We start from the raw sequence: 20372 nt of genomic DNA, 5'->3' as shown, positions 1-20372 counted from the left end.
TGTGCTGCACGTGACTTGGCGTGCACATCTGAGCACAGGCCACACGTGTCACAACCTGCTCAGTCGGTTTAGACGCTTTGTTTTGGTCTGTGCTGTCGCAACCGACTCAGCCACTCAGTTTTGTATATATAGGCTTCATTTCACTCCTTGCTCTCTCCTTCCTACCACCATCTCCTCTTCTCGCAAGAGTCACGCAACACCGACCTTGCTAAAACCTTCCTTTTTGACTCTCCTCCTCGACTTCTCCTCTTCTCTCCTCCTCGCCCCTCCTCCTCTCCCCTCCCTTCTCGACCTCTCCTCTCCCCCTCCTTGTCACAGGGTCTGCGCAGAAGGTCCTGCGCAGAAAGGATCTAAAAGCAAGCATCGGGTGACGACGATCTGATCGGGCTAGCTGTGCACATAATTCGCGAGAGCAACCGCAACCTAAGGTTTTGGTTAATCTCATTGGGATTGACTGGAACAAGCCAGCCAGTAGTTTTCACCAAAATGTGCTAACCAGAACCATCAGTACAGAACAGGTTGTCCAATGAAGCAATGGAGGATTGGAAAAAGGAGCCCTGGCACTGGGAGACTAAGGAAGTATACAGGAACAATCACATGTGAGAAGTGGTCAAGCTCAGGATCATGCAGATGGTTACCACTCAGGGGGACATGCTCACTGCCATGTAGAGCCAAACACAGGGGTGACCACATGACCAGGGAGCTTGACAATAGCGTTTGGCATGCAATCAGGGGATCACAAGATGGGGGATGGAAAGATGGTCACTGGTTAGGAGATGGAGACCTGTGTCAAGGAGACCAGGGTCTGCCCATAAGGAAGAGGAGCAGTGTCAAAGGGGTTGATATGTATTGACAGACATAGAAGAGCATGGAGGCTAAGGGGCAGTGTCAAACAATCCAACACACTGGCCAGGCAGCAGAAGAGCAGCACTGAAGGAGCTGACACACAGTTCAAGGAAAGAAGAGAAGTGTCAGAAAGGGGCAATAACCCCTTCTGGAAGAGCAGGCAAAGTGTTGCAGGCAACACTGAACAAACACATAAATACTCTCATTTCACCATAAGCATATGAGTGGATCTTCATCCACTCTACTCTATATCTTACTACTTGTTACTTGACTTTTAGTTACATATCATTGCAATAGCAGGGCTTTGCAACAACATCTCAAATGTGTGTGTTGTATCACCATCAGATGTCAACTGTAGGCAGTGTTCCCCAAACACTTGCAGTCCAGTTCACCAGTGTTGCTCAACACTTGCAGTCCAGTCATTTACTGAAGGTGGTGTCTAAGCACCTGTGGTCCAGTACTTCTCGTCATCTGTAGGCAATAGTCTCATTGCAGTCCAGATGACATCAAGAGCATCAAGCAGCAGCACTACAAACACTTGTGCTGTATTAGGAGAGTCATATCTGGCACCACTCTCATACCAACATGTTATGGATGTGCCACATAGCCTCTGAACAGAGTGTTCAGGGTGGTCAGTCGAAACCTACCAGAACTCAACCTTCTGGTTACTTTCAATCAAAACATACCAAATAAGATCTTGCCAGTTGATCTCACCAAAATCAACTGGAAGCACCCAAACTGGTTTCAGGCGCGCAACCGCTTACACTCCTCTCCTCTCCTCCTCGACTTTCTCCTCTCTTTCTGGACTCCACTCCTCTCCTCCTCAACCCTTCTTCTCGCCCCAGCGCTCTCACCTTCGACATCTTCTCACCATCACGTCACCCATTTGCCATCACGACCACTCCTCTCATCACTCAGGTCTCCACCATTCCTCAACTCACGTCAACCCACCCACCCCCATCTAGGAACCTCTCGGACTCTCACCTTCTCCCAAGACCTTTCGGCACTACCACGCTCAGGACGCAACCTTGTCATCGACCTCCTCTGGCATGACCGCCTCTCAGTCCTGCTCTTCCTGCGGACAATCTTACCCCACCAACCACTTTGTAAGTCTACGCAACCGGCCCTGTGTGCGCTGCGCTGCCTGTAGACATTCCCAGCCAGCGCTGCTCCTCTCTGTTGCCACCCCTGCTCCTATCTCGGGCTCTGGCCCCAACCTCTCGGACTCCACCACCTCGGACCCGACCACATCAAATCCCACCACCTCGGACTCCAACAACCCAGAAACCAACTCCTTTTCCCACCCCACACAGTCCTCCCCGCCAACCACTACCACTCCCAACAACACCTCCATTGCTGCCAACAGCACCCTTGCATGATTAGACAATCAGGCTGAAACCCTCTCTCAACTGGCCGTGTCCTTCTCTGAACTCCACCATCTGGTTCAGGCTCTGCACCACGATCTCAGCAGAACTCACCAACCCCCCACCAGCATTCCCTCTACCACACCTGCCCCACACAGCGCGCCACCCACATCCACCTTTCCAACAGCACCGCAGTCCTTCTCGGGACCTGCCCTGCCTTCTGGTGAGAAAAAAAACTCCGACAACCTTTCCTGTGGCTCTCGAAAGAGGTAGCTGTCAGAGGTTGCGCACCTGAAACCCGAAATCTGTAGTAGAAAGACAGCTACTACTGATTCTATCGAGATCTGTGGTAAAAGGTGTTTATTATTATTCTTGCTGAAATCTGTTGTAGAAGCCTTCTATGACTTTTCTCACTCAAATATGTTGTAATTGATATCTATTGTGGATTTTGACTGACCACTGGGGACACTCCATCCAGAGGTAGCTTGGCATGATCAATAGCCAGTAGATATGTTGCAATGACACCAAGGTCTGGTGCCAATGAGGTTGCTTCAACACAAGTGTCCAGTGTGTCAACTGAATGAGAGATGATCCCCAGACTGCAGTGGACAACTGCCTTTGGTTCTATGATCAAGAGAGCCAGACTGCAGTGTGAACTGCCTTTGGTGTCAATCGTTATCCAGACTGCAGCTAATACTGCCTTCAGATGATGTCAATGAGCGGTGATACAACACACACACTGCAATAGAAGCAATGTTATGTGATTGCAACTTGTTGATGGAACACTAAGTATACTTGTTGTAAAGTGATAGCTAGTAAGATATGGTGTAGAGTGGATGGCGATCCACTCGACTACTATGATGAGGAGCATGGTTATATAGGTGTTATCACACTGTCGCCTGTGACATTGTGTCAATGGTCTCTACAGAGGTGCCCCCTCCTCGTCGAGCACTGCTTCTCCTGCTCCTGTGTCAAAGAGAGCCAGTGCTACCTCATCACTGATAGGGGTCACTCCCACTTCATCCAAGTGTGAAGTGCTCCTTCCTTCATCATGCTCCTCTACAACGATGCCCACCTTCCTGTGCTGCATTCATCATTGTATTGAGTCCCTGCTTCATTGGGTGGTGAGCCCCTTCTTCATCTGTTGCCCACCTGCTGCAAGATTGGTAAAAGATACATCCTCAAACCAGTCTCCATGAGATCTGTTGTACAAGCTTGATGCTGCTGATCCTGACAGATTCTGTAGTAAGGCCTTGCTACTGCAGATATCAACAAGATCTGCCATAGAGCCTTTGAACCTACTGATCTCAATGAGCTCTGTCAGAAACCTCTCATAGCCCAATCGACGATTGTTGTGCATGGACACTTCATCTGACTCCAGTTCTTCCTGTGCATCCATCCGATCCTATTACAGTAGCCCAGCTGGTCTACGAGGACCGACTGCCCCTGCACGACCTTGGGAAGCTTTGCAACCCAGCCAAGGTCCCAACCTTGAAGGAAACAGAGCTGGGTGTTCTGGTCAATGGTGTTTGTGTTATGGTGCCCAAGCCTGCCACTGTTGCCTCCTCTTCAAAAATCTTTCTCCACCTTCTCCCCAATGTCCACAGCTTTGCCCAGGCTTGGACAGTGTACATGTCTCTATGCTGCACCTACACAAATGACCCACACCTGAGTGCCAGCCTCTGTGCTTTCCTTGTGCATGTGATTGACTTGGACATCACATTCCTCTGGCCAGCCATTGTGGAATACATGCTTGCCATCTGTTGCCATCATTTTGGTTTCACCACCACCAGTGACTGGGTAGTGAAGGACCTGGATGCTTGGCAAGAGGAACTTGGTGGTGCCCCCCAATGCTCCATCCAACTCCACCCCTCCACCACAAAGACCACCACCACACCCTCTCAGTTGCCCCTGGGCCCCAAAGGACTGTGCACTGAGCCAGGTATCCAGGTGTGTTTCCATTTCAACAACTCCAGCTGCAACAACCCTAAGTGTTCCCAACCCCACCTCTGTCTGCACTGCAAAGGCAAGCACACCTTCAAGGACTGCACTGAACCTGTGGCCAAGGAGACCTCCTCCTAGCCAACATGGTCAGTCTCAACCCCACCCAGCCTCTCCCACCTTGCGAGGTGATCACGTCTCCACAGCAGACACAGGCTCAGCTCAGCTCCAGCCACAAGCTCCTTCTGTCTCCACAGCAGACTCAGGCTTGGTGCCTCCAACCAACTTTGTAATTGCTGCTGCTGCAGACCCCAGTTCAGTCCCTGTCTCTGCAGCAGACTAAGGCTCAGCTCTCAACCCTCAGTCCAGTCAAATCATCTCTGCAGGTTCCTTCCCCTGACCAATGCCTTGCTTTTCTCCTTGCCACCCACCTCTGCTTCCCTCCAGCCTGGCCTAACACCACCTTCACCCATGATGTCTTCAACCCTACCTCTTCCCCTGCTCGCTTTGGATCCATGCAAGCACAATTGCATGCATGGCAAGACTTGCTCATTGGCTACCCCAACCCTCAGTTTGCCCACAAGATCACAGGCATGATCCAATTTGGGTGCCTGCTTGGCTACAATGGACCACTATGCAACACCTCCCATCACACTCCTAACCTACCCATTGACAAGGATGGGCATGCAGATCTCCACTGCGAGATTGCTGCCAGACTTGAGGAGGGCCACTTGTCCATTGTCCAGCCCAACCCACCCTTGGTTGAATCTCCAATTGGTGTTGTGCCCAAACCTTGCTCCTCAAAGCTCCAGACCATCCACCACCTATCTTTTCCCTGCTGGCCAGTGCCCAGCACCCTGCCATCAATCAACAATGGTGTCAACCCTGCCTTTGTTGCCATCTGATATGAATCCACCCAGTCTCTAATTGACTATGTTCACAATAACCCTGGTTGTCTGCTCTGGAAGGGAGACCTGGAGGATGCCTTCTGCCATGTAATTACAGCCAAAGTTGACGCTTCCCTCCTTGGCTTCCACTATGATGGTGTTTGATACTGGGAGAATGCCCTCACCTTTGGTGGCAGCAGTTTGCCTTTCCTCTTCAACTTAATTGCAGAGGCTCTACATTGGGTTGTTGCTTCATGTCTACCTGTGGCCTGGCCCCTCAACCATTACCTTGACAACACTTTTGGTGCTGTCCCAGCCAAGGCCCATGACCTCTCCCTCCTACCTGTCCATGTCCTTGTCCTGGCAGCTGCTGCTCTGGGACTATGCTTGTCTGCCAAGGAGACCTTTGCTGGCCTCACACACCTAGAGGTCCTAGGCATCGAGGTTGACTCTGTTGCCCAAACAGTTGGCATCACCAAAGACCAATGCATGCACATCCTCTTCCAGTGCCAAAAGCTCCTTGAGTGCAGCACTGCTGGCATCCTCAACATGCAACACATCTCTGGCCTTCTCCACTTTGTCTCCCAGATCTTCCCTTGTGGCAAAGCTTTCCTCTGTTGCCTGTATGATTGCACTTGTCACTCTCACTGGCTGTTCTCTCATTGCCAGATTCCTTGCCCCACTCTTGCTGAGCTCAGCTGGTGGTCCACTGTACTCCACTCTTGGTCTGGCACTACAGTCTTATTGCCCTCCCCCCTCCTCATTGCCCATGTATGGACTGATGCCTGCCCCCACAGCTATGGTGCCCACCTTGGTGCAGCTGCAGCACCAGTGGCTGTCTTCTCTTGTGATGTGCCTCATCGCCACTGTGGCAAAAATATAAGGTTTCTGGAGGCTCTGGCAGTCATTGAAGCTCTCCAACAGTTCTCCAATCACTGGACTCAACCCATGACAGTGGTGGTCCATGTTGACAACAAGAACATCAAGCACAGGCTTCGCTCTGGACAATCTCAAGACCCCCTCACTCAATGCCTCCTCCTTGAGATCTACAGGTTCTGTTTTGTACACAACCTCACCTTGCCCCTGGTGCACATGACTTCCATTGACAATACCCTTGCTGATTTCCTCTCCCAATGCCAGTTCTCCTGCCTGCACAAGCAGTTCCCTCTTGCTCACCACCTGTTGTTCTCCCAGCTGGCACCCAACAACCACACACTCAACCCCCAGCCTCCTTTGCCTCCAGCATGGGACTCTCGCCAGCAGCGGCCTCTCTGCTCTGGCATGGTCTTGCAGCCAGCACCCGCGGCTGTGCTGGTGGCCTGTCACCACTCTAATGTCAGAGGTCTCGCGCCTGAAACCTGATATCTGTAATAGAAATGTGTCTATTACAAATCCTGTTGAGATATGTGATAACATGTTGTGTATTACTGTTCTTGTCGAGATATGTCATAGAGAGGACTCTATGACTTTCCTCGCTTGAACCTGTGGTAGATTGATTGCTATTGCAGGTTTCAACTGACCACTGTGGACACTCTGTCCAGAGGTAGCTTGGCATGATCAATAACTATTAATGTATTATGATGACACCAAGGTCTGGTGTGAATGATGTTGTTGGTGTCAACATGAGTGTCCAGTGTGTTGACTGAGTGCTTGAGGTGATCCCTGGACTGCAGTGGATGACTGCCTTTGGTTCTATGATTGTGAGCTGGACCACTGGTTGCTATGAACCACCTTTGGATGTCAGTGAGCTGTGATATGACACATATGCTACAATGGAAGCAATCTATTATGATTGCAACTTGCTGACAGAAACTAAGTATACTTATGCTGAAGTGATAACTAGTTTGTATGGTGTAGAGTGGATGGGGATCCACTTGTATGCTATGATGAAGTGAGAGTATTTATGTGTTGGTATGGTGTTGCCTGTGACACCACTCCTGCTCCTCCTGAACTGTATGTTGACCTCTTCGACACTGCTCCTCCTCATGACCAATACACTGGTGTCTTCAACACAGCTCTCCTTCCTCCTAACTGGTAATGGTTCTCCTGACCCCTATCTTGTGAACCCCCTGTGTGGTAACTAGCTATGTGTTTCCGAGCCTGGTCCCCCTCTTGGCTGAGCTTGGTCCTGCTCCTCACATGTGGAACCTTCCCCTTGACGATGGAGACCTTTGTCAGGGGTCCCATCTCCGTCAGGGGTCCGTCCCACTTCATCCAGTGGCAACCTTCTCCCTTGTTTGCCTTCCTCCTCTCACCGTATTGGCGATAGAGGCTCCTCTCAAACTGATTCTCGTGAGATTTGTTGTTCTTAGCATGGTATTACCATCTCCACTGAACTCTGTAGTAATGACCTCGTTCCTGCTGATCCTGATGAGTTATGCCATAGAGTTGTTACTACTACCAACTTCAGTGAACTCTGCCTTAGGCTCTTGCTTAGCCCGATCCTGCGATTTCTGCACTCCTCTTCATATGAAACCAGTTCTTCCTGCGCATCCAACACCTTGGCCAACTTGCCACCCCACAATTGCCAGGTTTACAAAGCAGCCTTTACCCTTGCCTTTGCCTGCTTCCTCCACTCCAGGGAGGTTGTGTGGGAATGTTCCTCTGATCCAGCTGTCATCCTCTGGGTGGCCAGTGTGGCCTTGGAACCTGACTATGTGGTCATCACTCTCCCAGCCACAAAGGCCAACCCCTTCCAGCTTGGCATCAAGGTAGTCACCCCCCTTGTGGGTGGGCCCAAGTGCCCCATCTCTCACCTCCACCCTTTGCTCTCCCACCCAGCCTCCTCTCCCCTCTTTGGCCTTGGCCCCTCCAGATCTGCACCCCTCTCTTGCTCTGCCTTTGTCTCAACACTCTGACAGGCAATTGCAGCTTCTGGCCTCTCCCCCTTGGCCTATGCTGGCCACTCCTTCTGCCATGGTGCTGCCACCTGGGCTGCCAGCCTTGGTGCTGATGCTGACACCATTCAGTGTCTTGGCTGATGGAACTCCAACTGTTTCCAGTGCTACATTGACTGCTCAGTGGCAGAGTGTCAGGACCTCTCCATCACTGCTCTCTACTGTCTTTGGGATGGCCTGCTCATCCCCCACACTGCCTCATGGCACAATGTGGGTTCCTCCTAAGCTGCTCATATTGGCCCCATCCCTGTCAAGGCTGCTCTCTGCTGTGCAGGTGACTTGACACTTGGCTGGCAGGCTGGGAGCCTTTGAGCCAGCAAGCCACCTTGCTGACCCGCAATCTAACAGGACCTCTGTATTGTCTTCTGCAACGACTGACTGACCCTCATCTTACGGCCGTGTGAGGCAGGCTGGCACATTCTCGGAACGCGGAAGTGAGTTTTCTCAGGGTCAGGCTGCGAGTCCGGCGGCTAAATTGAAGGAGTGTCACCTCCACGTCAAGCTCAGCAACACCATCTTCGCCATCTCGAACAAGCGTTCTTCACCCGAGCAAACACTAACACTTATCCTCAAGCTGTGATGACCTCGACAGACTAAGGCGACTGCTGAGTCGGAGCGACCGCCCTCTTTCGACGCCATGCGCATCCAGATATCTTGGCCGGTGGCCTTGATCGTGTCAGCACAGCTCCTCGTCCCGACCCACACGCTTTCCCTTTTGGATTCGGGAGAGTCACTGGAGACAGACAAGGCCGAATCAAAGGTCAACTCCGCTCGTCAAGACCGTGAAGGCCATGTCGCTGCCGTCAACCAGCAAAAGACCTACAAAGGCACCCTGGTAGTGCCAGATGAAACGCATGTAGGCATCACTCACGCCTGCAGAAGATCCACCGACTTCTTCCAACACCTCTGTAACCGCCCGCTCGGGGCCTCCGCAGGAGATGGGAGTCAGGATTACTCGAATGTCCTGGCGCCAACCGTGACCGCCGACCTTCTTGTTTGCGACGTTCCCAAGATCGAGCCGCTGCTCCGTCCTGACTCAGATGCTCAAACGTCTCAGAAAGCACCGAGTGCCACCTACGCCGTCTCAGGTACGGTTGTCATTCATGCAGCGGACTCTGATGTCAGCGTTCACTCCCTTGGACTGCCGGAAATCGGTGACACCACCGCCGCATCGACCAACGACAAGGCTCCTGCACATGAAGGTACAAAGGAGACCACTTATCCCGGGCCGAACGATGAAGGCTTCTGGAGACAGAGAGATGGCAGACACGAATGGCATCCCGCCTCTGGTCTCATCACTTCGCTTCAGGGCCCGGATCGTGAAAAGAAGAATGGCGACAAGCGAGAACCTATGCAGGCTGACGTTAAGTCGGGCCGTTTCCCGGAGCCACCTCACAACAGCGAATACGACGCCTGGTCGGCCGAACAAGAGCAAGGAGCCTTCCTGAGTTTCAACGAATGGAAGGAGCTTCATGCTCAGAATCCCTCCGCCAGTGTAAGAGATCTTCACTCGAGTACTGCGCGCAAGGCTTCGCAAGACACTTCCACACAAGTGCAATCACCCTCTCCGAACGCGACACCACGGAGGACTGGTAGTGACGGTGATCACGTACATGGCGAATGGGATAAAAAGCAATTGCATACCTCCTCCACCCAGCTCTCGACCCCGAGCGAGATCAGCACAGCTCCAGGAGGGCCTTCAACTACAACAACAGCGCCAGAAGACTCTCCGTCACCCAATACAGATGTTTCCAGCGGGCAGTCATCCTCAGCAGATAGTTCAGATGCGCCAGTGGCAAAGCAGGCTAATGCGGAGCAAGTTGGTTTCAGCGTTGCCAGTGGCGACACAAGTGCACAGCTGTCCAAACTCAAGCACCGCTGGAACTTTGCCTCGTTGGATTGCGCTGCAGTCGTACACCGAACTAATCCAGAAGCCAAATTTGCCAGCTCCATTCTGAGCGAGAAGAAGGACCGATACATGCTCTCTCCCTGTCCGCAGCCTAGCAGTAAGGTCAAGGGCGCCAGTCAGTTCGTTATCGTCGAGCTCTGCGAGGAGATCAAGATCGACACGATTGTGCTCGCCAATTACGAGTTCTTCAGCAACATGTTCAAGAAGTTCACAGTCACCGCGGCTCGTCAGCTCACCGGTCGCGAGAGTGATTGGGCTCAGTTAGGAGTCTTTCGCGCTCGAAACGTTCGAGGTCAGCAAGTGTTCCGTATACCCTCTGCGCCAAGGTCCGAAGCCTTCTTCCGATACGTGCGCATTGACTTTCTCGAGCATTTTGGTAGCGAATTCTACTGTCCTGTCAGCTTGCTCCGAGTCTACGGCATTACCGAGATGGAGGAATACAAGAGAGAGTTCGAAGCGCATGACGCAGACCCCGATTCTATACCAGAGGTGATCGGAGCGATCCAGAACACTGTTGACGACGCTCAAGTGCCAGCGCTCGATCCGCTACCTGCCGTCCCGCAACCAGAGTCATTACTGCGTGAACCCTACGTCAATCTAGATGCGGCCAATTTGACAGCGAGAGACGAAGACATTTGGCGTAAACACGAACAAGCCTTTCAAAGGAAGCTGCAGAACCAAAGCGTCGTGCATGATGTTGCTGAGACCGAGCTAACAGAGGTTGCAACGCCTCAGCTCGACCTTGTTTCTCCGCCCGCCACACCTCAGCCCGGAAAAGCACCCCTGGGGCTGAGTCAGTTGGCGCCTGCTTCAAGTCATGGCAACACAGTGGACGATGTCGAGACTGCCCAATGCGCCATCGAGGATGATCCGTCTTTACACAGGTACAGTAGGGATCGATGCATTGTTCCCCGACGTCAACTTCGGCCATTCCACCATCTAGAAACCGCTGCCCTGCATTACAAGCAACTCAAACGACAAAAATTGGCTTCCGATCCATCCCCACACGTCAAGACGAATGGGAGCTTAAAAGATGCGCCAACTGGCGTGCGTCAACCCGTTGCATCTGCTGAGGCAGATGTGGACGTCAACAGAGGCCGAAGGCCTTCGGTCCAACGCGCACCTGGCACGCCTCAAGCCCATGGCAATCCCGGCACTGAATCCGTCTATCGCGCCATTCACAGACGTTTGAATGCACTCGAGTCTAACGCCACCTTGAGTCACAGCTATATAGAACATAGCGGACAGATGCTGCGCGAGGTCTTTGCACGTATGGAGAGGCGTCAGGAACTACGCATGTCTGATATGCTCCGCGCTTTGAACACGAGCAATTGGCAGCAGATTGAATCTCTCAAGAGAAGGCAGCATGTCGACCTTCAACGTGCCATTTTCGAATTTGATGTCCATCGACAACAAGCCGATACCGAACGACGAGCGCTTCTCCGCGAAGTGCACATCCTGGCAGAAGAGGTTCTCCTTGAAAAACGGCTGTCCATAGCACAGCTAGTACTGCTGCTTGTCGTGTTTGTCTTCGTGGGGATGACCAGAGGTTCCAGAACCGTACCTTTGCTGCATTCGGGTTTTGCCAGGATCCGGCGTAGCTCGAAGCGGCGAGAGGCCATGCCAGACGGCAAGTTGGTTCTACCCACTTCTCCGAGGCGAGATTCTGCCCGCATGGAGCAAAGCTTTGACGCCCGACAGGCTCATTCTTCTCCCTTGCGGACTGAGACGCCAAGCCAAGGACGGAGTGAAGCTAAGCCTGGGTCTGCCACAAGCCCCGATCTCGCCACTCAGAACATGCGTCTCAGCGCCGAAGCGGTGACTCCCGCACGCAAGAATCAGAGCTCGTCACTCACTCCCAACGTCGTAAACAAGGTGGTCAGTCCAAAAGCAGCTACGAGCCTACATTCGAAGGCCGCAGCGAAGGTGGCCGTTGGCAGTCTTTCGGGTCGATCGCGATTGCGCGGAGAAACTCTCGTTGGCATTCTCTCTCATCCTCGTACTAGAGGGCGTCTGGTCATACTACTAGAAACCTTAGACGCATTGGACCGGATAGCGGATCGTCGAGGTCTGCAGAAAGATCCCGTTGCTAGACCTGTGGTCGGACGTCGCAAGGCTGGGGAGATCGGAATGAAAGGAGCACCCGCCCTGCATCCAGAGTTGGGCCTGCTTGCCTCGGCTGCGCCGGGAGAGGTGCGTCGCATCTCACGCGCTCACAGGCCCTCGCCAGCCGCCAAACAGGAGCACGTTCATACAGGCATCCGACGCTTGGTGACACCCGCGCAAAACAGAACAGCAGCACTGTCTGGCTTCGACGACTTTGCGGGAATGTCATCTGACTGGACAGAGAGGTCAGAGAATGGCGAGGTATCGGAGAACGCAGCGTCCATGTCGGATGACAATGAAAGAGACATCAAGACATCAGGCGCTGGTCTCTTCAGCTTCGAGTCAACATTCGGGTCGAGGTCAGAGGCACCGCTCGGTCAAGACGGTGTAACTAAAATCCGGCCTCTTTCACCGACAAAGGCTCACTCAGTTACTAGAGCAGAGGCGACCCTACCAGCAAAGACGTCTCGAACAGCGCAGTCTGAAGAGGGCCCTTTGAAGACACGGCAGCTTAAAAGCCATGATGCAACTACGATGTCGTCTTTGCCAAGCATCACAAAAGCAGATGGTCGATTATCGAGTTCAGACTCGGAATCGGAAGGCGGAGCTTGGCATAAGGTTTTGCCTCGACGCATCGGTAATGGCTCAAGTCTCCGCAGAGCCAGGCAGAACACGATTGATGGCAAAGCAAACAAGTCGGATGTGCTGCCCAAAACTGGCGTGAAGGCAGAAGCACCAGATCGAAGAGATAGTCCGCGTCCGTCGTTGGCAAACGCCGTTGCTTCCAAGTCACAGAGAGCAGGATTGACAAGGCTGTTCCGTAGCGGAACGTCAGACTTTGCCTCTCTGGAATCGCCACAAAGCCGCCGTAGCGGTACGCCGGACACGATTCGCGATGTCAGGCCAATGTGAATCACTCATGCAATAAGACAGCAAGATTTTGCATCAGATCGAGAGTCTGTTTGAAAGTGTTTCTGCATCAAAGTTTGTCATGCTGCTTCTTCTTTGCAGGGAGAGTGGGTAGAGGTACAGTGTAAGCGTGGACAGGACTAAGGACATGGTATCATTGTTGGCTCTACAGACTGATACTAGTGAGAAGGCTATTCTTTGAGTTGTCCTGCTTTGCTGGAGGGGGCATTATTTCTTGCAGCCATAGACTTCTTGGGCGACTTGGAGGAATTGACTTCCGGGACAAGCATAGCTTGCAGCATAGTCGCGCTCCAGAGGATGAAGGCGTTTGCCGACAATGACGAGACTGTGCAGAGGCTCGCCGAAAGCTTTCTTGGCGCGAGCTTCGGCTCTAGCGGAACGTCTCTTATCGAGTTGAGCTTCACTTGCGAGTTGGTCTGCGTCGTCTTGAGCAACTTCTGCACGGGCCTCCTCCTCGGTAGGGTTGGCCATATCCAACAGCTCCTGCAATGTTCCAGAGAGGATGCGCTCTTGTTCTGAGCCCATTCTGCATAGAGCGATAGCGAGGGTGCGATCCGGGTGGAGATAGTCTGCCTTGTGCGATTGTGCTGCCGAGATGATTTGCGAAATGAGCTGGGGAATGAGCATGTAGCGGGGGTCCATATAGCGGAGAATGCCTCTGCTCATATCTTCTGCACTCTGCTCTCGAACCTTGATGTCAGATAGAGCCAACGTGTGGAGTCCCATGTGGAGATTCTCACCGATGCGTTCGAGCCAGCTGTCTGGCTTCCAGTCTTCAGTCCAAAAAGGAACACTGACTGTCTGACCAAAATTGTAACCAGCCAAGCCACTGGAACCAATCGCTGTCATGATGCTGGCATTGTGAATGATTTTGACGGGGATGGGCGGCGAGGACTGCCTTGCTCGCAAGATGAGGTCGGTATGTGTAGTGGCTGAGAGGGGATCGCCAACAACAAGGAAGGCGACGTTCGAGGTTGCGGCACCTTCGAGAATCGATTCGGCTTCGAGCTCGACTGTTTCGCGATGCGCCAGGATGACAGACTTTTGATACAGCTCCTCGAGACGTTCCTTGAACCCGGGGACCATAAGTATGCTTGTGTAGCTCTCAAGATAGATGCGCTCGGAGGATTTCACGGCTTCAAAGCCTTTGAGAGTGATGTCATTCTCGTCTGCGAGTCCGAGACCGATGACGTAGAGAACCATCGTAGAGAGCACCCTTAGGTACAAGGTGATGAACGATGTAGCGGGGCTATGCAAGACAACGAAAGGGTGCTCTGTGTAAGGTAGAAGCAGGAGGTATCGTTGTAAGAAGGTAACTGACGATCAAGGGTTTCCAGTGGAGGCATTACAACTTTTTCTCCTTGAAATTTGGGATTGACCTGTGAAAACCGTGTTAAGCCGAAACCCGAGTTCCGCAACCCGAGTTCCGAATCCCGAATTGATAGACCGAGAGGACTGCAGTCGTGCGAGAAATGACTGTGCGTTGTACTCAGCACGGACCACCTTCACAAAAGGTTCTCGGTGTGCAACGGTGAATAGCAACCAACACCTTCAATAGCAACGTTGTACAACACCTTCAATAGCAACGTTGAACAACACCACTTGTTCTTACATTCCACATCCACTCAGCCCTGGTACATGCTCTCTACGTCGCCTCACCGCGCTTTCTACTTACGATGATGGTCAAGGGTCACTGGAAGCGCACTTTGCTGTGTGCGTGCCTGGTCGTCTTGGGTGCCCTGCTTGCTGATCAAGCTCAGGCTGTGCAAGAAAACGACTTCAAAAAGTGCCGCGATTCCTCCTTCTGTCGCAGGATCCGAAGGCAGTCCGACTATGTCGAGCAATGGCAACAAGATCACAAGGCTCCCTTCACTTCGCCGTACTACATTCCAAGTCATACCCCCAACTTCGTGCACACCAATGCCAGCATCAGTCTCCCATTGGCATCTGCGCTTCACCCTGACATCGAGTTCGAGCTTTGTCTCACCTTCTTCAAAGATGGAACAGCTCGTGTGCGAGCGGATCAGGTGGGTCAGCGCTATGGTGGCTGGAAGCGCTACGACGAAGCGTCAAAGTGGGCTATCGAGCAACTCCCCGACCTGGCCTCGGCGCCATCGGATACCAAGATTGAGACACACAACGACGGCTTTCAGGTTGACTTTGGTCCGCAGCTTTCACGGTCTGTCAGGTTGGCTTATTCGCCCCTCAAGATCGAGATCTTGCGAGAAGGTCAAGTTCAAGTCATCCTCAATGACCGCGGGCTCATGCATCTCGAACACTACCGAAAAAAGCCAGAGCCGTTCCCGACAGTAAAGCAGGAAGACCAAGAGGTGCAGCAGCTCGTCTTTCAACGCAACAAGAGGTCTATCCTCAGCTCTTCATCCGCCGCTCAGTACAGCGAAAACCTTGTGTCCCAATGGGCAGGCTTCGAGCAAGAGGACCAAGGCGAGTGGGAGGAGACCTGGGCCTCTCGTCGTGACAGCAAACCCAAGGGCCCCGAAGCTTTGGCCTTGGACATGACCTTCCCCGGATACTCTCATTTATTTGGACTTCCCGAGCATGCCTCACCGCTCTCTCTTCGCTCGACAAGAGCTCCCGTGGGCCGCAATGCTGCTGAAGACGAGAAGGACCGCTTCAACGAGCCCTACCGACTCATGAATACCGACGTCTTCGAGTACGATCACAACTCACCCATGAGTCTGTACGGCAGTGTTCCTGTCTTGCATGCTCAGAGCAAGGATCGTGCTGTCAGCGTCTTTTGGCTCAACGGCGCAGAGACCTGGATCGACTTGCACAAGTCCAAAGCCTCCAAATCCTCAGACATCACCTCCTACTCTCACTTGCTCTCCGAATCAGGCATTCTTGATCTCTTCATCTTCACCTCTGCGAACGCGCAAACCAACATGGCCCACTTTACAAAGCTCGTTGGTCGAACCGTGCTTCCACAATACTTTGCAATCGGCTATCACCAGTGTCGATGGAATTACCTCACCGACTCGGATGTCAAGGATGTCAGTCAGCGCTTCGACGACGAAGACATTCCTATGGATGTCATGTGGCTCGACATTGAGTACAGCAAAGACCACATGTATGGCGTATGGGATGAAAAGGCTTTTAAGGAGCCTGAAGGTATGGTTAAGGCGCTTGACGACAAAGGCCGCAAACTTGTCATCATTATCGATCCTCACTTGAAGCGCACTCGCGACTACTGGCTCTACTCTGAGGCTCAGGACAAGAAGCTGCTGGTCAAAGATTCAGACCACAAGGGCGAGTACGAGGGTTGGTGCTGGAGTGGAAGTGCCAGCTGGCTCGACATGTTCGAACCGGCCAGCTGGAAGTGGTGGGCCGATCAATTCTCCTTGGCAGGCAGTAGACTCACTGGCAAGATCCGAGCCAATGCACGCAACGTCTTTGTCTGGAACGACATGAACGAGCCTGCCATCTTCAATGGCCCGGAGGTCACCTCGCCCAAGGATGTCATCCATGCCGGTGGCTGGGAGCACCGAGACCTTCACAACATCAACGGCATCCTCTTGCACAATCAGACAGCTCGAGGTCTGCGCGATCGCGAGCTCTCGGTTCCCGCCTCGCTTGGTGGCGGCAAGCCGCGTCGACCCTTCGTCCTTTCGCGCGCCTGGTGGGTGGGAACACAAAAGTACGGCGCCATCTGGACGGGTGACAATCTTGGCACATGGGAACACCTCGCTGTGAGTGTTCCCATGATCCTCGCCAACAACATGGGCGGCATGAGCTTCTGCGGAGCGGACATTGGTGGGTTTTTTGGCAATCCTCCACCTGATATGCTCGTGCGTTGGTACCAGGCAGGGATCTTTGAGCCATTCTTCCGAGCGCACGCCCACATCGACACCAAGAGGCGAGAGCCGTATCTTTTGGAGGAGCCTCTGCGAAGCGCGGTGAGGGACCTGATTAAACTGCGATACCAGATGCTTCCGATGTGGTACACAGCGTTCAAGGACAACGCTGTGACAGGTATGCCGGTGTTGCGACCTCAATTCTTCATGTTCCCCAACGACCCTGCTGGTTTCGAGATTGATAGACAGTACTATGTTGGCGACTCGGGTCTGCTTGTACGTCCAGCAGTCGACAAGGACGTCGATTCCGTCCAGGTCTACCTGGCCGAAGACCGACCGTACTACAACTACTTCACTCACGAAGTCTACCAAGGCGCTGAACGCGGTCGAACTGTCACTGTCCCTGCGCCCCTGACCGAGCAACTGCCGCTTCTTCACCGTGGTGGATCGATTCTGCCTCTGAGGGAGCGAGTCAGGAGAGCCGCCGAGCTGGGCCGCACAGATCCTTTCACACTCCTGGTCGCTCTGGACAAGCAGCAGCGTACGGGCAAGAGTGGATCGGCGAATGTCCTGGCCGAGGGAAGCCTGTACCTTGACGATGGACAGACGTACGACTTTGAGGAAGGAAAATTCGTTTGGCGTCGCTTCGAATGGACTCGGGACAGTGCCTTGGGCACACAATCGCTTCGCAGCATCGACGAGGCTGCTATCAAGATGGCGGATGAACAGCTAATTCTTGGAGACAGCAAGCAGTTACATCCTTACCAAGAGACTAACGACTTTGCGCAATCGATCAAAAGCGTCAGGGTGTCCAAGGTCGTCGTGCTTGGCTTGGAGCGAGAGCCAAAAGCAGTGCACATCCGAGGCGAGCGCATCAACGGTCAAAACAAGAGCTCTGCGATCGAGTGGAGCTGGAAGAGTGGTGCCAGTTCTTCTGGTAAAGGCACGGCTTTCAAGATGGGAGCCAATATCGCATCTGAGCTCATCATCAAAGACCCCGCAGTGCCAATTGTTTCGGACTGGGCGATTGAGTTTGAGTTCTGAAAGATCTTGAACACCGACAGCCTTTGTAGACATTACATACCAGACAATGAAAAGCACGTTCAGAACGTATGAGTGTGTGCTGAGCGAGCACATTTGAGCACTAAGCTGATTGTACGTCCTGCAATCCGAGGACGACATGCAACTTGAGCGCCTACGATAGAGAGAGGTCTCGGAAGAAAGTCTTACTTTCCAGCTCAGAGCGAAACGCGAAACGCGAAACGACGACTGCGAAACGACGAATGCGAAACGACGAGAATGCGAAACGCTGCTCGCCGCGCGTTAAGCGCGTTTCGCGTAGATGAGTGGAGGCGCGGCTCGGCAGAAGCTTGAATTTGACACATATATATATATCAACGAGATCCGAAACGGTGTTGCGATTTGTTCTTGCAGAACACCATCACATACCTCTACCGCAGCGAATCGATGGCATCAACCGCCAGATCTGCTGGAGGTGCTCCTAGATGTGAGGCAGGTGCGTCTCGACTTGGGCATACTGGTTCGAAAACGCTCTTGGTCAAACGTGCGTGCCACTTGGAGCAGCCGGATGGCAATTCCTGGTTCGGCACACACATCAACCCATCGATCGATTCGAGAGACGAGGGCAAACGGATACACGCGCAAGGAACGCTGGCGGATCGATATGCCGAGGCTTTGTGGCTCGGAGAATTGCACACCGGTCTGGGTTACTTGCTTGACTGCATCCAACGGCTAACACAATCACAGGAGCTCCAAGATGTTTTGTTGGGGCTGTGCCACTTGATCAGATCAAACAGCGCCATTGCACGGCGTCATAGAGCCGTAGGGAAGAAGCTCGCTCTTACCTCGGAGGAGTTGAAGGACACGGCTGCGTCCGAGTGGCAGGACCTTACCGAGTATGAGAGGATACTTGCGCAGCGCACAATCAGCAAAGACTCGTCGAACAAAGACATGACTCGGGCTAGCAGCATCGAACCGAGTACGGTCCGAGAGCGCTGGATATCAGCAATGGAAAGTCGAGAGTAAGCCAAATGCCAGAATAGCACTTCGGGGAAAGGCCAGAGGCTGAGTGAAGTATACTGATGTCGCCTTTGTTGGTTTTAACAGAATTCAACTTCAAATCTTGATCACAATGTGCCTCCTTCAGCTTGTCTCACAGGAACCAAGGGCTTTGGACGCTGCACGGGCTCGCATGACAGAAGGCACTAGTCCCAAGCCAACATGTCACCAGGCTGAATCAAAGCCGAATAAGGATACGGCAGCCGAACGGGAAAGCGAACAGCCGCGCAAACGATCACGAAAGCTGGAGAAAGCAAAGCGATGGCGAGGTACGAGACCGAATTCGGACCTGGGCGATGCATTTGCATGGAATCAGCAAGTACGACGGCGTCTTGCAACTGATGCCTCTGAGGAAGATGGAGAGGAGGGTGAAGAGGATGTGCTTGAGATGGAAGGTGGCCATGTTCTTACAGTGGACCATCTGAGTAAGAGACTGGAAGCTTTGGTGGATATCTTGTGTCTACGGCAGGTCGCATCAGGTGTTGGAGAAGAGATCGCAGATCTGCTTTCAGATATGAGAGCTGAGACGAGAGGAGATGACAGAGAAAGCGGAGGAGGGTCAGGAGGTAGAGCAAGTTTGTTCGGATCATCGGTGCGCAAGCTTGTAGAGCATGACGATATGGACGACGCACAATGGCTGTGTTCCAAGGTAGTTGAGCCGCACTTTGAGGCGAGTCTTCCTCGACAATGTTGGCTTTTCAGAAGCAAGTGCTTCGTTTCGCTGCAATCTCGAACACCAGCGCGCTCGAGGAAGAGTGCTCGGACAGGATCGATGAGCTCGCCGCCAATGCGTGCTGTCAAACAAAGCGCGAGCATTGCTCCAGAAACTTCGGTTTCGACACTGCCAGTGGCAAGGTTGTCGGATGTCCTGCAAAAAGAACAAGCAGGGAGAAGGGTCAAGCGAAACATCCTGGCCGAACGTTCAAGCATGCTTGGGCGCGCAAGAGAGGTGGACATGGGACCAAGGTTGTCTCGCAGCGTCAGTGCAACCTATGTATCGGGACGTGAATCGCAAGCGCCAAGCAGCGTCTTCTCGCGCAGCGGTACGAGCTCGGCATGGACGCAGCCAAACCATGGAGCCCAGTCGAACTTACTCGAAGCAAGCAAGGGACTCAGAGCTGGTGCAAATGCTGGCAGATCATCGTTGCAAAAGCCTGAGAGCAGTGCGAGCGTGCGATCGACAAGACTTTCTTGGACGCCTTTGTTCGCTGCTTGCTCTGCTTCTACGGGCTCATCGAAACGGCTGCTGGTCATGTCTACGCCACAGAAGGAGCCGGCGAGCAAGATGATCAACATGGCGCGCCTGTCAGAGCTGGAGAAGCCGCGACTGGTATTGCCAAGTCTAGTGATGGAGTCGCCAACACAAGAAGGACCGCGTTTGACAGGACAACGATCTAGGATTGCAGAGCGATGTGCATCTTTTGGCGGAGGGAGCAACTTTGCACCACAGCGTTCGCCTTCTCCTATCGCCCTGTATTCTGATGCAGACGATTGATGCCATGCTGTCGACCTGTATCCATGATGGGCAATCTTTGACAAGAAAGCCAGCATGGCGTTGAACGCAAGAAAGAATTCCGCAGCAGTGTGTTAGGCCAGCTGAG

General features: G+C 53.0%; 6 protein-coding genes across 6 annotated transcripts; 4 read left to right on the top strand and 2 right to left on the bottom strand.

The window, feature by feature from the left end:
• Positions 1 to 1895: 1895 nt before the first annotated feature.
• Positions 1896 to 2225, top strand: UHO2_04519 (uncharacterized protein; the record flags this gene model as incomplete). Its single annotated transcript, XM_041558511.1, has 2 exons — positions 1896 to 1952; positions 2007 to 2225. The coding sequence occupies 2 exons, from the start codon at positions 1896 to 1898 to the stop codon at positions 2223 to 2225; spliced, it is 276 nt and encodes a 91-aa protein (XP_041414445.1).
• Positions 2226 to 5470: 3245 nt separating this feature from the next.
• Positions 5471 to 6454, bottom strand: UHO2_04518 (uncharacterized protein; the record flags this gene model as incomplete). The annotated part of the gene is made up of 2 exons (XM_041558510.1): positions 5471 to 5659; positions 5849 to 6454. The coding sequence occupies 2 exons, from the start codon at positions 6452 to 6454 to the stop codon at positions 5471 to 5473; spliced, it is 795 nt and encodes a 264-aa protein (XP_041414444.1).
• A 2118-nt stretch (positions 6455 to 8572) lies between these two features.
• Positions 8573 to 12862, top strand: UHO2_04517 (uncharacterized protein; the record flags this gene model as incomplete). The annotated part of the gene is made up of 1 exon (XM_041558509.1): positions 8573 to 12862. One exon carries the CDS (start codon positions 8573 to 8575, stop codon positions 12860 to 12862), a length of 4290 nt encoding a protein of 1429 aa, XP_041414443.1.
• Positions 12863 to 13087: 225 nt separating this feature from the next.
• Positions 13088 to 14083, bottom strand: UHO2_04516 (putative DPH5 - diphthamide methyltransferase; the record flags this gene model as incomplete). The annotated part of the gene is made up of 1 exon (XM_041558508.1): positions 13088 to 14083. One exon carries the CDS (start codon positions 14081 to 14083, stop codon positions 13088 to 13090), a length of 996 nt encoding a protein of 331 aa, XP_041414442.1.
• A 476-nt stretch (positions 14084 to 14559) lies between these two features.
• Positions 14560 to 17736, top strand: UHO2_04515 (putative alpha-glucosidase II precursor; the record flags this gene model as incomplete). The annotated part of the gene is made up of 1 exon (XM_041558507.1): positions 14560 to 17736. The coding sequence occupies one exon, from the start codon at positions 14560 to 14562 to the stop codon at positions 17734 to 17736; it is 3177 nt and encodes a 1058-aa protein (XP_041414441.1).
• A 423-nt stretch (positions 17737 to 18159) lies between these two features.
• UHO2_04514 (uncharacterized protein) lies at positions 18160 to 20266 on the top strand (the record flags this gene model as incomplete). The annotated part of the gene is made up of 2 exons (XM_041558506.1): positions 18160 to 18734; positions 18820 to 20266. The coding sequence occupies 2 exons, from the start codon at positions 18160 to 18162 to the stop codon at positions 20264 to 20266; spliced, it is 2022 nt and encodes a 673-aa protein (XP_041414440.1).
• Between the last annotated feature and the right edge of the window lie 106 nt (positions 20267 to 20372).

This window comes from Ustilago hordei (assembly GCF_900519145.1).
Source record: "Ustilago hordei strain Uho2 genome assembly, contig: UHO2_contig_09, whole genome shotgun sequence".
NCBI classification, from domain to species: Eukaryota; Fungi; Basidiomycota; class Ustilaginomycetes; order Ustilaginales; family Ustilaginaceae; genus Ustilago; species Ustilago hordei.
Note: the sequence above shows the minus strand (reverse complement) of the source record. Positions and strands in the feature narration are given on the sequence as shown.